The sequence below is a fragment of the Strix uralensis genome, chromosome 2 (assembly GCF_047716275.1).
Source record: "Strix uralensis isolate ZFMK-TIS-50842 chromosome 2, bStrUra1, whole genome shotgun sequence".
Taxonomy (NCBI): Eukaryota; Metazoa; Chordata; class Aves; order Strigiformes; family Strigidae; genus Strix; species Strix uralensis.
Genome location: NC_133973.1, coordinates 134,272,435 through 134,288,175, shown reverse-complemented (window position 1 = coordinate 134,288,175; position 15,741 = coordinate 134,272,435). Strand labels below are relative to the sequence as shown.

At 44.3% G+C, this 15,741-nt stretch overlaps 1 protein-coding gene across 1 annotated transcript in view; it reads right to left on the bottom strand.

The window, feature by feature from the left end:
• Window positions 1-476: 476 nt before the first annotated feature.
• The window catches only part of TENM4 (teneurin transmembrane protein 4), a 508,662-nt gene continuing 493,397 nt past the window's right edge, over window positions 477-15,741 (bottom strand). Inside the window, exons 30-31 of the mRNA XM_074860410.1 lie at window positions 13,994-14,136; window positions 477-1,942 (exon numbers count right to left, since the gene is read on the bottom strand). Of these exons, the coding sequence (XP_074716511.1) occupies window positions 1,184-1,942; window positions 13,994-14,136 (902 nt within the window). The 3' untranslated portion in view covers window positions 477-1,183. The remainder of the gene's footprint in view (window positions 1,943-13,993; window positions 14,137-15,741) is intronic.

Sequence of the window (15,741 nt, the reverse complement as noted above, 5' to 3'; positions counted from 1 at the left end):
AAAGTCCCCAGGAGACACTTATCTCCCATAGTCATAAACGACTTGCCAGCATGCTACTCAAAACTGCATTTCCCAGCCAATAAATACAAGCTCCAGAATCAGGAAAAGCAGGGTTTGGCTTGCTCTAATTTTCAGTGGTATGTCACTGGGATACTATAACTACTTTTAAATTTAAATCAGCTTCCTAAAAATTAACTGGTTTTATCAGATACAGCACAGTGGACTGTTAAACACGTAGCCTCGTGTACTGAAACACTATACATTTAATGAAGTTATGCCATTAGCAAATGTACAACATGGGTGCATTAAATCCACCTATAGAACAGCTCTACGTATGAGAGAGAGGATTTATTTTAGCTTTTCTCAATAGAGCAGGAGTCCCTTTCTTGGCTTTTGCTAGGTTTTGTAACTAAAACCAGGATTTGCGCACACACAAAAAAACCCAATAAGTATCTACTCTCATAATGAAAAAAGACTGATTTTTTTTCTTTTTTTATTCCAGTTCAGGAAGGAAGAGAATCATCTTGCAAGTTAATATAATCAGCTCCTTTGCCTCTATAATCTACTTCTGCTCAGCAGGAGCCCCCAAAAAACCACTTTATGTCCCAAGTGAAACGTGAAAACTACTTGTAAGGTCTCTTTTGAGGCACATGATTCGGACGGTCACTTTCGGAGTATCGGAATCAGCGTCGTCTTCCATCTCCTTTCTTCCCGGGAAGAGCTCTCCAGCATGCCGCGGGCTTCCCGTGTTTCGGGTGGAAGGCTATCTGTCCCTGCCCCAAATCAGAAAGGGTTAGGATGACACAAGTTAGCACAGACACCCATTTCGCACTTCACACCTAAGGACGTACGTTGACGACTCCCCACTTCAAATTCCTCACAAAGGGGGGGAAAAAAAACCCCAAAATAAAAGGACAAGAGACAGTAAATTTCACTGTGATCACACTACGGCAAAATATACCTTCTGTTCATTGCAAAAAACGTGTGAAGGCCAAATTAAAGAGAAAAAAAAAAAAAGTATGTTGCATGAGTTACAGTGCAACCGTATTATTCCTTCTCTTTCTATTTTCCTCCCCCCCCGCCTTGTTCAGTTTAGAAAAAGGATTGAGTACAACACAGTCAGGTAAGTGGCCACAAAAGAGTAGCTGTCTTTGGCAAGAAGTCACCGCATCGACCCTCTCTGTCACCTTCTGCCCATTTCGCTCTGTCTCATGAAGTGGATGTTGTTGGCGCTGTCTGAGAGTTCGGGGTACTGCTCCACTGAGATCACAAAATAGCCGTCGTAGCCCTGTACCCGGCCCGTGTTTAGCACTTGTTGCTTCTCCCCTTCTGTCCACGAGCGAATACCCTCCTCCCCATCCCGCAGTCTCTGCTGTTCCCGGGACCAAGCTTGAGTGACAGCGCGCTGTCGGGCCAGCTCCAGGACGCGGGCCTTCTCCTCGTCCAAGGTGGTCCCGTAGCGAGTGTTTAGACACAGCGCACCGTACTGGAGCTGGATGTCTGTGTAACGTCTAGTCCTTCCACTTAGCACTGTGTTGATCTGTGACACTGTCACGTTCACGCCGTTCTCCAGGGTCCTCCGTCCACCGCTGAGGCCCAAGATGGACAGGTCACCCTCCGATGGCCCTTGCTTAATGAAATAGTGCGTGTCCACCCCGTCGATGGTGAAGTGCAAGTTCTCCAGGTAATGGGCGTTGTTCAGGATGGCTGCAATCCTCCGCCCATCCTCGTTGGCCACACTGATAATGTCAGTGGCCACGCGCCCGTCTTTCATGGCGAACTTGACGCCTTTGCCGAAGATGGAGCCTCCAGAGGCAAAGTTCTTGTTCTTCTTGACCTGCCGGCACCCGGCGATGCTGGAGCTGTAGATCCGTTCAAAGCGCTCAAGAGTGACAAAGGCCTTCAGCTGCTTCTGCACTTCACATTGGACCCCCAAAATGGACTGAGCAGGGAGAGAAAGAAGAGAAAGACATATTAGAAAGAAGCTTGATGACCCAAAGGCATTATTAGCATGCTGGAGACCAGTAGAACATCCTGGAAACATGTAATGAGGAGCTCAATTTCTTTTTCCTTTATCACCTTTTTTCAGATTTTAAATTATTTTTAATGGAAGAGACAGGTTATCTGGTTATTACCCCTAATGCTCATTGTTACAATAAACTGAACTGTATTTAATTTCACACATTGAAGGATGTGGAGGTAGAAAAGGATTTTTTGCCTCAGTGGTGTGAGCATCTAGTTTGGACACACAATTATTTTATGTTTCAGTGTTCACCTACACATAAGAAGTCATTCCTCTTGTGGCCGTGATGCTTTATAAAATGATTTCATATTATCTGTGAAAAAAGCGTGGAAATATTTGTAAAAGTTCCCTCTATTTTAACTTCACTTTGTAACTCCTTGTGCTGTCAAAATCCCTGCATCACAGGTAGGACCCTCAAAGTGGCCATAACGCCTCTATATCCCATTTCAACCTGGCCAAAGAAGGTTGTTCAAAACTCAAGGAAAGCCCTAAATCTGACTCCTGTTTCCTGCAAACCCTCTACAATGTGCCAGGCTCTCTGAGCTAAGGCCAGCCACACCCGATGCTCAAGTTCTGTCTTATACTGAAGCAAAACTGCTGAGAGACAACAGCCTGGATCATTTGCAGTCAGGTACAATACAAAGTCACTTTTGCTGTTAGCATATAATGGAACAAGCACACAGCAAGTCAGCAGCTCATCATTACTACAAAATGTCTTTAGAAATGCTCTCATCAATTCATGGCAGCGCAGGCTTCTTACAGACCCCTGTTCATGAACAATTATTTGCTCAAATTTCACAAAAGCAAGAGGATGCTATGACAAAACTCTCCTGGCACTGCCAATGGCTCAGTTCAATAATGTAATGACATCCAGGATTAAAAATAGGCTACAAAGAAAAGTTTGCTGCACTCCAATTATTTTGAGGAAATTTAACATCCGTGAAGGATATTGCCTTAAACCCTCCAGAAGCTAAAGGCTCACATCCTTCCCTGGGTGTGAGAAGACAATTCAGACAATGCAGGCATTTTGGTGTAGACATCTCAACCAAGACTTGTAACATGGTGAGGGAAGGGAAATAAACTCTCATTTCCATGGTGGCCATTTCCAGGGGAGGGTCTCAAAGCATTGAAGAAATAAAATAAAGGATTTAGCATTGCAACTTACTCAGAGGTTATGAGCAGTTTTGATCTATTAAGGAGAAAACTGTAAGGGAAGAGGTACACAAGTTCAAGAGCATGTTTTAGGTGGTAAAACATTAAAATACCCAGGACTGACTTTTATTCAAAGTGCCAAGCGGGGTGGTGTAGCTCCTCCTTTTACCCTTTTGATTAACAGCATAGCTGGAGCAGGAACCAGTCACCTATGAAAGAGGAGCTTGTTCTGGTTCTCCCCATACTGCCTGTGGGGGATCTCGCACACAGCCTCGAGAGCGATATAATTAACAGACTGCCAGGAAGCCCAGTCTACCTCCCCTGCCAACTGCACAAGTGCTCTAATTATGCAAAAAAATGGATGTAATTAATGTAGATGTCACCGATGAGGGACATGGAGCAATTAGGTTTCTAGGCTCCATGAAACAATGACTGTTCTAAATAAGTGTATACTGCACAGCCTTGGTTAGCTATTTCCTCTTCAAAGAGGTTTAAATGGGGAGGTATTCTTCTCAGGTGCATCTTCTATGGATTGATTCTAGGGGGTCCCACTACCCAATTGCCAAATTGCTCTTCCAACTCGCCTCAGTAACTTTCACAAGTGATGGGAAAAGGCATCTCTCATTACTCACGCTGAATCATCATTTGGTCTGAGCTCCTTCCCTCAAGGATGTAAATCAGGTCTTCTGTGCTATATTGCTATGTCCTGTGGTCAATTACATATCACCATCTATATCATCTATATATCACCTAAAGGGGGGCCTACAAGAAAGCTGGAGAGAGACACCCTTCTCTAACAAAGAGAGGGGTTAGTAAAACTGCCACCTTAGACTTCTGGAGGGCAAACTTTGACCTGTTCAAAAGACTGATTAACAAAATCCCTTGGGAGGCTGCCTTGAAGGATATGGGAGTCCAGGAAGGCTGGACATACTTCAAGAGAGAAGTCTTAAAGGCACAGGAGCAGGCTGTTCCCGTGTGCCGAAAAACAAGCAAGCAGGGAAGGAGACCGGCCTGGCTAAACAGGGACCTTTGGCTGGATCTCAAGAACAAAAGGAGAATCTATTGCCTTTGGAAGAGGGGCCAGGTCTCTCATGAAGACTATAAAGATGTAGTGAAGTTATGCAGGGAGAACATTAGGAGAGCCAAAGTGCAGCTAGAGCTCAACTTGGCTATAGCTGTTAAGGATAATAAAAAATGTTTCTATAAATTCGTTAACAGCAAAAGGAGGATTAGGGAAAATCTCCCTCCTTTACTGGATGCAGAGGGAAACATGGTAACTAAAGATGAGGAAAAGGCTGAGGTGCTCAACACCTACTTTGCCTCAGTCTTTAGCAGTGGAACTGGCTGTTTCCTGGACACCAGCCTCATGAGCTGGGAGATGGGGAGGTGAAGCAGACTGAAGTCAGCACAGTTGAAGAGGAGGTGGTCAGAGACCTGCTACACCACTTGGATGCACACAAGTCTGTGGGACCAGACGGGTTACACCCAAGGGTGCTGAAAGAGTTGGCAGATGTGCTCGCCAAGCCGCTGTCCATGATTTACCTGAAGTCACGGCTAAGGGGAGGTCCCATTGGACTGGAGGGTAGCAAATGTGACACCCATCTACAAGAAAGGCAGAAAGGACAATCCAGGAAACTATAGACCTGTCAGTCTGACCTTCGTGCCAGGGAAGGTCATGGAGCAGGTCATCTCGAGTGCCATTAAAAGTCATATAATGGACAACCAGGGGATCAGGCCTAGTCAGCATGGGTTTATGAAAGGCAGGTCCTGCCTGACAAACCTGAGCTCCTTCTATGACAAGATGATCCGACGATTGGACGAAGGAAAAGCTGTCAATATTATCTACCTGGATTTTCAAAAAGCATTCGACACAGTTCCCCATAGAATCCTCATAGAAAAACTGGCTGCCCACGGCCTGAATGAGTGAACGGTCTGCTGGGTCAAGCACTGGCTGATGGACGGTCCCAGAGAGTGGTGGTCAACGGAGCTAAATCCAGCTGGCGGCTGGTCACAAGTGGTGTTCCTCAGGGCTTGGGGTTGGGACCATTTCTGTTCAACATCTTTACTGATGATCTCGATAAGGACATAGAGTGTATCATCAGTAAGTTCGCAGATGACACCAAGTTAAGCAGGAGTGTCGATCTGCATGAGGATAGGGAGGCTCTACAGAGAGACTTGGATAGGTTGGATCGGTGGCCAATGTTAACGGGATGAGTTTCAACAAGGCCAAATGCCAGGTCCTGCACTTGGGCCACAACAACCCCCTGCATGGCTACAGGCTTGAGGAGGTGTGGCTGGAGCTGTCTGGAAGAAAACAATCTGGGGGTTCTAATTGACAAGCAGCTGAACATGAGCCGGCAGTGTGCCCAGGTGGCCAAGAAAGCCAATGGCATCCTGGCTTGGATTAGAAATAGTGTGACCAGCAGAAGTAGGGAGGTGATAGTCCCCCTGTGCTCTGCACTGGTGAGGCCACACCTGGAGTATTGTGTCCAGTTTTGGGCACCTCAATACGAGAGGGATCTCGAGGTGCTGGAGCGAGTGCAGAGGAGGGCAATGAAGCTGGTGAAGGGTCTGGAGAACAAATCCTATGAGGAGAGATTGAAGAAGCTGGGACTGTTCACTTTGAGGAAGAGAAGGCTGAGGGGAGACCTCATCACTCTCTACAGCTCCCTGAAAGGACATTGTAGAGAGGTTGGTGCTGGTCTCTTCTCACAGGTGGTTAGTGACAGAACAAGAGGGAATGGCTTTAAACTGCAACAGGGGAGGTTCAGACTGGACATTAGGAAAAAATGTTTCCCAGAAAGAGTGGTCAGACAGTGGAATAGGCTGCCCAGGGAGGGGGTGGAGTCACCATCCCTGGATGTGTTTAAGGGTTGTTTAGATGAGATGCTGGGGGATATGGTGTAGGGGAGAACTTTGTAGAGTAGGGCTGATGGTTGGACTCGATGATCCCAAGGGTCTTTTCCAACCTGAATGATTCTATGATTCTATGACTTTTTACAATGTAGTGATAGGACAAGGGGTAATGGCTTTAAACTGAAAGAGGGCAGATTTAGATTAGATCTAAGGAAGAAATTCTTCCCTGTGAGGGTGGTGAGACACTGGCACAGGTTGCCCAGAGAAGCTGTGGCTGCCCCCTCCCTGGAAGGGTTCAAGGCCAGGTTGGATGGGGCTTTGGGCAACCTGGGCTAGTGGAAGATGTCCCTGTCCATGGCAGGGGGGTTGGAACTAGATGAGCTCTAAGGTCCCTTCCAACCCGAACCATTCTGTGATTCTGTGATCTCTATATACATGACCATGTTTAACAGCAGTTGAGTGATAAGGAGTCCCTGGAATTAATTGCATCATCTACTGTTTATCACCTTGGAGAAGGGAGCTCTGGGAGGTCAGACAGCACTGGGCATGGGAGAACTATTTCTGTCAGAAATCTCCCCCATTCTCCTTCTATTTTGTCTTCATCACCGAGCTGCAGGAACTCTATTGCCTTTTCAGTTCTGAGCAAATTATTGCATATAGATCCCCTATGAGTGCCTTCAACTTAAGTTACTCCAAAAATCCAGGGGGTCTAGACACCGCTCCCTTGAATGAAAATGTGAAAAGTGAGTTTGCAACAAGCTCTGAAAACCTGTTGACACTGCAAGATAGACACTGTGATATGGCAATCTACTGTGCTTTGGACAAGTGGGACACATGGTTCATAACCATATGTTCATACTGCTAAATATAAAATATTTTATAAATAATATAATTTTATAAAATTTTAAATGTAAATACTGCTAAAGAGAGTGAGACATTGTATTGCACTGTATTACACTAGATAATTTTAACTCCTGGTTTGGTTTTGGACCCCTCCAACTGCTTTCTCCAAGACATGTTTCCTAACTCTCTAGGTCACTTCTATCTAGCCTCAGGGCCAGTGATTGGTCTTAGACTTCTTTTACTTAATTGTAGAGACATACTGTAAAATGAGATTAGGGAGTCTTGTGAGGTCAACAGTTGTACAGCAAAGTTTAAGGGTGGATGGTGTCCTTGGGATTGCCATTAATTCAGGATGGATGGTAGCCTGGTTGGCACATGCTGTGATACAACAGGTATCACAGCCAACAGCTGTGCCATGATATACCTTCCTCAAGCTCCATAACCCATTACCTGGGACCTTCTGGCCTGAGGTAATGTTCAGTTTTTGCATTTTACAGTCAAATTCTCCATAGCTTTGGTTTTCAGATTTTCATTATAAAGTTTGGTATTTTTTGAGTTTTTTTTTTTTTTTACAATTTATGACCCAATAATAGGATACTGGATCTTTCCTTAATCCTGTTGCATACTGCCTTCGTGATATTCTACGAAATCATACAATTTCCACAGCTCCACTGTTCATCTAGATGCCATTTAGAAAGAAAATAAGCAGCACCCACCCTGTTACTGGCAGGACTCGGGGGTTTAAGCGATTACACATGATTAACAGCAGCGGCACTCTCATTTCCTGCCTAAGGAGACCCACATAGGATACCAGGCCAACTGCCTGGTGGTGTCCTTTTGGTGTCCATCCAGGACATCTCCTCCTCTCTACTGTGAAAGCATTTCTCATGTTGCACATGCAACTGTAGGACTGTCACTGGGACTGTTCCTGGTGGCTAAAACAGAGATAAAATGGCTGACCAAAGCCACAGAATTAGGAATCTCTTGACCTCCAGTCGTGTGCCCAGTTAGAGACTGTAGGTGGGAAGTTTGTGAAGCTGGGGGCTTGAACCACCTTAATTGGCAAAGAAACTCAACAGTTTCCTGTCAATCTGTGGCTGTCCCAGCCTTGTAGGCACCTGTTTCTCATGTACATCGTAGTCACTGTTGACTGTAGGACTGCCCATACACGGATGTCTAGCGAGATGCCCCAGAATGCCCTCAGCATCTGCACAGGGCAGTAAGAAACAGAAGCAGCTCTGGGAGATACCTGCCCTTCTGGAGTAGCACTTGGATGCCACTTTGCTTACTTGGCCCCTGCATGGGCAACTCAATCAAATTCCCACTTTGCACAGTCAATGGAGCCTACAGTGCATTCAGCTTGGTCTAAAATTAATGCCTAGCAGGTGGACAGCCCTTTAGGTGAGCTCCACTGCCTGTATGAAGTAGATGTTGACAGACTACAGTGTGTGCACACATGGAGACACCTACATCTGCATGTCTTAGTCTTGAATTCAATCCTAGCTCCTAGCAGCTGATCATGTGAACTGTCCTCTGGGCTCCACTGACAAGTCACCCAAATGAGTGGTGTTGAACATCAGTTTTGATGCTGGGCCACCAGTTGTTGCTTTAGAAGGGTGCAGGTAAACCATGCTGTAGACATGGGGAAGTCCAGGAGACTCTAGGGTATCTCAAATGGCACTAGCAACCGAGTTAATTGTAGACATCTACTGTCTATAGTGGAAGCTTGGATACCAAGTTCACAGGTAGAGATCTACATTTCTGTGTCTTAATTAAGAACAAAATCACATCCAAAGGGTTTTCCACTGGGAACTGGTTACAGGCCTTCTGGGCTCTCTCCATCTTTTGTCATGTAGTGAAGTATGAGATCAGACACATGCAAAGCTGTAATGATGAACATCACCATCACTTAACTATTACAATAACTAAACACATCTTTGTTATTTTGAGAATGAGCTCAGGATGACTTTGAAATGACTTTCTGAGTGCATTTCTTTCATAGAAGAGTGTATTTGGGAACAGCACTTTTTTAAAGGAAAAGCAAACACATCCAACAGAAAAAAAACCCCAACAAATTCATGCAAACCAGAGTATAACTAGCTTGTATGCTGTGCTGTGAATATAAAGGGGGTGGAGGCAAACAGATTATATGTAGTTCAAAGAGGCAGTGTATTCCCGACTTTGAAATTACCATTTCTGTTTCATCTTAGAACTCATTTTAATGAACTGGCAAGGACAAGAAACAGAAAATTTCCATCCAAGGCTGCAGTGGCATGTGGTATTCTCTATGCTGCTGCTTTTAGCAACTGTAAACCAAAGTATCTATAAAACCAGTTTCACGGAATAAAGAAGGGAATTCATAGTTATTTTATTTCAATATTTGTTGCTAGATGTGAGTGACAAATATGCTGGGTTTGTTTTTGCTCACAGTCTTTTTTAATCAGATGTCCTTAGGTGACATTTCACTTTATCTAGTAACAACTCATTGGAGAGAAAAGAACGACCTTCATCATTTGTTCGCTGCTGCACAGAGCTCAAGAGAACAGCACATTACAGAGATCTCTGAATAGCCTCTTGCATTTTGCCAGCACCTCTTGAGGATTCGAAATATCATAGCCAGATACTATCATCTGTTGTTTTTAAATACCGCCTTCCAGTGTGAGACTGAAAGCTTTAATTTCCCATCAAGGATCCAAGATGTGAAATACGTGAACATGTTTCCAAGTTTCTCTATATCCTTGTGCCATTATACACAGATAGGTGTTTCTCTTACCACCATATGGCTTACAATGCAGAAAGTCACTCTTCTAAAAGGCTTGGAAGTTAGAACTTCTCTCAAATATTCTTCATCGTTAACTCCTTCCAATTTACCTCCTAGCTCTCTATTAACAAAACCATTCTTCAGAAATCAGCCTCTTCCCTTCATTCCACCTGGCCATCACCTGAAGACAAGTCTCCATTTGGATGTCCCCCACCAACTCCCAGCTGGTGGAGGTGCAGGAGGAGCCCATCAACCACAACAGCCTATTGGGCACCTACCCATCAGCACGGCTGCACTGCATGCTGCTTGGCTGAGCGGCAATGTGCCTGCTTAGCAGCCTGCCAACCCCAAATGCACGTGGGACAAGGGAGGTGAGCAATTGGCCAGCAAGCCCAGTGCTATAGATGGCAATTGGTTAGCAATACTCGAGTGAAACACAAGTGCTAACTCTTGGGTTTAGAGGACAGGTCTCCTCTCCACCCTGTCAGTGTACACAGCTGCAGAGGGATAACGAAGTTGAGCTCATCAAGCAGATTTCCATCTGTGGGGAAATAAGAAGATTTTCCTCCTTCTCTTGCTCATCTATTTTCATAAAGCTTCAAGAGATTAATATCTTTGAGCCCTCAACTCCTTTCCCCACATCAGATCCAGTGAAAACTGGCCGCTACTTTTGAAAAACATAACTAAGGGCTGATGGACAGACGTGCAGTGAGTATGATGGCCCAAGCCCAGGACAAAGCGCCTGCCATCTGAGGATGCCCTCCCTGAATGATGAACACTGGCAGAGCCAGTCCCTCAAACAGATTGTCCTTGGGAGAAGCTGTGCCAGAAAGCACAGCCCTACAGCTCACTCTCTGGCTGAGCATCCCACAGCAGCCCTTGCCTCCAAAATGCTGCTTCATAAGGGATGCCAAAAGTTGCTCCCCCAGCACAGCCTGTAATGGGGCACTGCAGAAAACAGGACCTTTCCTGGAGGCACAGTGCTCATGGGTTGGAGAGAAGGGTAGTTAGTAATATGATGTAGTTAACAATATAAGCGCCGACTCCAAAACACCCCTCCCTGCAAATAGAGTTGTTCTGGCTCCAGCAATTACCTGACAGTTCAACAAGACAAAAGGAAAAAAAAAAAAAAAAAAAAAAAGAAATTGGATTCAGGTGCAGCAGCTCCACAATATGCCAGAGGTCACCCAGAGTCCCCTGGTGGCCAATAACACTGAACTTGTTCAACAAACAATTTAGTGACAGCCTCACGGTTGCAGGGAGGAGGGGGGGAAAGTGCTGCACAACGGAGTATTGGATTTTAAATGTCACTCCAGAGCTGCAGGGGGTTAGTGCGAGGTTTATGACATACTGGCTGTTTCTGAGCTGGTGGATGCTCGAAGTCAGAGTTATCTCTCCCATCTTCCAGCCCTGCAAGGCAAGTACCAACAATGTTTTGGAAGGAGATGCTAGGGCCCTCCGGTTATGCACTTTGAAGAGGCACGAAGCAACCATTTATGTGTAGTTGCTTTGCTGTTGTGTTCCTGTTATTCATTCCTCTCTGATAAAAGAACTGACTCAATCTGCTGGGCAACAGCTTTGATCATCGAAGCCAGTGGACTAACTCAAAATTACTTTGGTCTCTCGCAAGGAGGTATGTGACCCAGAGAAACCAGGGATCGGAAGACATGGAGATGAGACATCCGTGGGTACATCACTCAGGGAACATCCCTGGACTGCAAGCAGGATGGGCATCGCCCAGTGCCTTGCCCAGGCTACTTCTAAATGACAAAAGATGGTGTAGTTGGGAACTGGCAGTGTTAGGTTAATGGTTGGACTAGATGATCTTCAAGGTCCTTTCCAACCTAGTTGATTCTGTGATTCTGTGAAGATCTGGAGCTTACTCCACATGCTAGGGAAGGCCATTTCACAGTTTGATCAGTCTTCTTATCTGAAAATATTTCCTGTGCTTCCATTTAACTTTGTTTAATTCTGTCATTTGCTATGTGAAATTTTCAAAAGTTTATACTTTCTTCCACAGGCTTCATCAATAAATACGGAGACAACCAGTAGGAAGGAGGGCTGGATTGTGTCTGGGAGTGTGTATGTGTGGCTGGGAGGGTTGTGAGTAAACAGAACTACATGTGAAACATCAGTGTTGGATGCATGGATAGGCTTAGGAGAAAATGGATCATGTGTTCAGGTATCATATGTGAATGAATCTATTTTATGAAAATATATGCCTACAATATGCTGAGTGTGACAAAAAGGAAGGGAATCCTGCTCTATAGCATTTGAGAGCCACTCGCTATCACAGCATGATCCTGCAACTGTAGACTAAAATAAAAATGCTCATGTTTTGTTGCTGTCATAACACAGGGGAAGAATATGAAACAGCCTGCAGTGGTTAAATTCCACTTTCAACACTTGAGTGTAAAGTGACTCATCTGGAAGCACGACGGCTGCATAAAGCCGTCTTTTACCAAGCAGGTCCCTGCACAGTCCTCACGGCAGCTTCTTGCTTTAAAAACCTGAAGAGGACATGGAGATTTTCTTATATTCTTATTGCTCATTCAGGCACATTCACCTAAAATGGGTGGATGGAAGGGAGCGCTCCTTGGTTTTATTTCCAGCTCAGATGCCTATATGAGCAAATGTCAGTCTTCATCTCAAGCTGTCACCCAAGTTACTTGGCTATTCAATAAGTCTAATAATAATAATAATGAACTAACAATAAAATAATGATATAATAATAATACCACCAATAATAATACTTTCTACTGTGGTTCTGTGAGAGTTATCTACTGCACATAACACTTCAGAGACAATCTTTTGTGCAGTCTCTGAATAAGCCTTCCCTGTTTGCCTTCTGCTGTACAGCTTTGCCTAGGGAGACTGTGTCACATCAGAGAGGAGGAAAAATCCTGGGGCTATTTCTCATTACAGAAATCATCTCCATTAGCATTTTATTGTTTAATCAAAGGAAGTGAGAAACAAAAAAGGAGTCTCTGAGCTCCAAAACACAACTGAGTTACTGTGGCATAATGGTTTTCAAGCATCAACTCAGCCATGGTAGCAAAAAGCATAGCTCTTTTGGTCCCCCTCTATTATAAAGTGATACGTCTTAATATAAATCTCTTATTGAAGTTGAAGCTGGTACATTTTAGCTTGTCTTCACCATGGCTATGAAGCTGAGTACCAAGGATGGGCTGACACATGACTATTTTATTAATGCACAGTACCTTGTTCATACTTCTGAGTGATACCTTTTGTGGTTCGGGAAATGTGACACTGTATTTTACCTCCTGGGTTAATATGTGTACAGCACCTCAAGAATCTGCTGCAGGACAGTGAGATTTCAGTGAACTCATAGATAAAGAGGCTAGGAGGGCAGCTGGAATCAATTCCACTTCCTCCTGTTATCATTTTATTAGCAGAAATGTTAAGAGCATATCCTAATCTCCCCAAGCACATTGGTGCCTCACTGCTCTTGCGATGTTTGACTACATAGCAATAGCAAGCAGGAATTCAAACTAAAGAGGATTCAGACTAAACAGATGAAAGCAACCCCAGAATAAAATCAGGCTAGGAGATGAAAGAGTATCCTGAGAGGTAAATGACTCTTCCAAGGTCATACAACCAAGAAGCAGTAGGGCTGGGAGTAACCCAGGGCTCTCGGATCCTGACCTAGTGTGCTAACCTTTAACAGTGCTGCCTCCATCTTTCAGCTGAATAATTCCCAACAGGATGAGAAGGGGAAATGATTGGGCTGTAAAAGCTTTTTTCTTGCCAATTTCATCATTGAATTTTGTGCCAGCATCTACCAAAATGGCTTGTGATGCAGGCCTGTTTTTAAAAGGACACCGTGACTTGGGATTAAACCCAGTCAGGTAGAACAAAAGTTAACTATCATCTAAAACTTCTTTCTCCTGAGACCCACTGCAATGCAGAACAGTTTCCTAGGGAAGTACTGGGACTTGTTTAAGACATTTTAAACTAGACTGGATAAGTTTGTAGAAAAAACTCTGTAGAAACTGGTTCTGTATCGAGATTTGCTTTTTTTCACTTCCAAGAATCCATAGTGCAAAGACCTTGAACTTAGCCTGCAATAGGTGATAACACAGCATCTTGTGGGAGAAAGAAACAGTAACACATCGTTTCATTGAGCAACCACCAGAAAATATCACAGGAAAGAGCACTGTGGCAGTAAGGAACTTAAGATGTGATTATTCAGTCAGATTTCATTACTGTAATGGGGACTGACTCGCCCTTACTCCCCCCTAGTATCTGGGAGAACATGCTGACAGAGGGGTTTTTTTAATAAACTGGATAGTTTGCTGATAAGGGTGTGAGATACAGTATGGAGTTGCATGGATCACCTTGCTATTGTCCCATTCTTGGGTTTTCATCTGTGTGTGGATTAGCTCATAGGACGGCTCCATTGCATCCATGTCTGGCTTGGGGTAGCCGGGTATGACGTTGTGTAGCTGGAACCCAAAGGTGAGAAGCCAACTGTTGACATCTGGAAGGGAAGAGAAACATAAATCAGATTATCTGATCTCTCAAGCAGGATTGCCCAGGAGAAGGCACACAGGAGGACTCTATGGTGCCTGGCACTGCAGCAGTCTGGCCAAAATGATGTGTCTATTTTATGTGAAAAGCACAAATCTTGATGGTCCTTGAAACGACCATGTGCCAAAGCTGGGCTTTGCACCTCTAACCATAGTCTAATTCTGCACTTTCCCAGCTCTGAAACAAAAGCGTTGGCAATGACCAAATGGTCCAAATCAAAGCCAACTCCATGCCTGCCCTTCATCAGCAGGAACCAGGCACTGCTTTAAGATATGCAGGAGAAGCACAGGAACAACAACACACTAATGGAGGCTGAGCTTCTCCAGCTGAATCAGAAGTGTTGCCAGTCCTACAGTCAGCTCTGAACATCTCAGCCACAATACTTCTCTTTCTGAGGATTCTCAAAGGGCCTGCAGGCTGAAGACTAAATTTAGAGCTATGTGAGCCAGAATACCAGGACATCCCAGGATGAACAGCACGGTCATTTAGCAGGTGCTCATGGAAGAGGCTCTAGATGTATCTTCTGCTTTTTCCATGGCATTTTGACCTCAGTCCCGAGTTCTTGGCATTTTTCATAAGAAGGTGTAGTTTGAATATTAAACCAGTGTAAAGTCACATCATCTTTTATAGTGACATTTAAAATCAGCCTCCACACTACTTGCAAGGTACATTATAGTGAAAATAAACGTACAGATACAAGACTACGCCGCTTGGGTACTTTTCACAAACCTCTTAGAAGTCCATGAATCATGAGAAAACTGCTGGCTACAAGTGATAAACTATTGTCCTATGCAAAAGGAGGACCACTGGCAGTAAAGTGGATATGATGGAAAACCCAGGCATTTGGGACATCATAGAATCATAGAATGGTTTGGGTTGGAAGGGACCTTTAAAGGTCGTCTAGTCCAAACATCATTCATGTATTCACTTGACAGTACAGACTACAAAGTCTTCCCTGATTTTTGATTGCACAGCTATTAGGAATAGCAGCTGAATGTTAATCTGCTGGAGGAAATAATGATGAGGCTGTCTAACTCCTAGATCTGCTTGGGATCAGCATCGCTTCCCCCCTTAACTTCAGAGCATTTGATGATCTCACCTTGTTTGCGTTTACTGAACTCTAGAGAAGGACACACCTGCTACAGTCCCCAAGCAATATGGTGTGCATTTGGCACGCAAATAGCAATTACAAGAAAAAGAAAGGTATGAAGGTAAAGTTTAACTAATATCAGCTCCCAGGGGTCTTAAGTGTTTTGGATATGACTGGGATTGTGTTGGTGATTGCTCTGCTTCAAGCTGGATGTGCAAGGGGCTTGATTTTCATTTTGCTAAACTCAATAAACGTTGTTGAAACAATCTGAAAAAGGGATCGATTTAAATAATCAAATACGCATCTTTGAATATTTTTTCTCTATTCCCCATGAGCCTAAATGAGTATTTTGAAGAGCTGGTCGGAAAAGAAATTATGGATGCAAGCGGCAAATAAGGCACTTCCAGATGACTGGAGAACCAGGAGCCAAACAAACACACTATCTGTTGCTTGTTTTCTTACAGG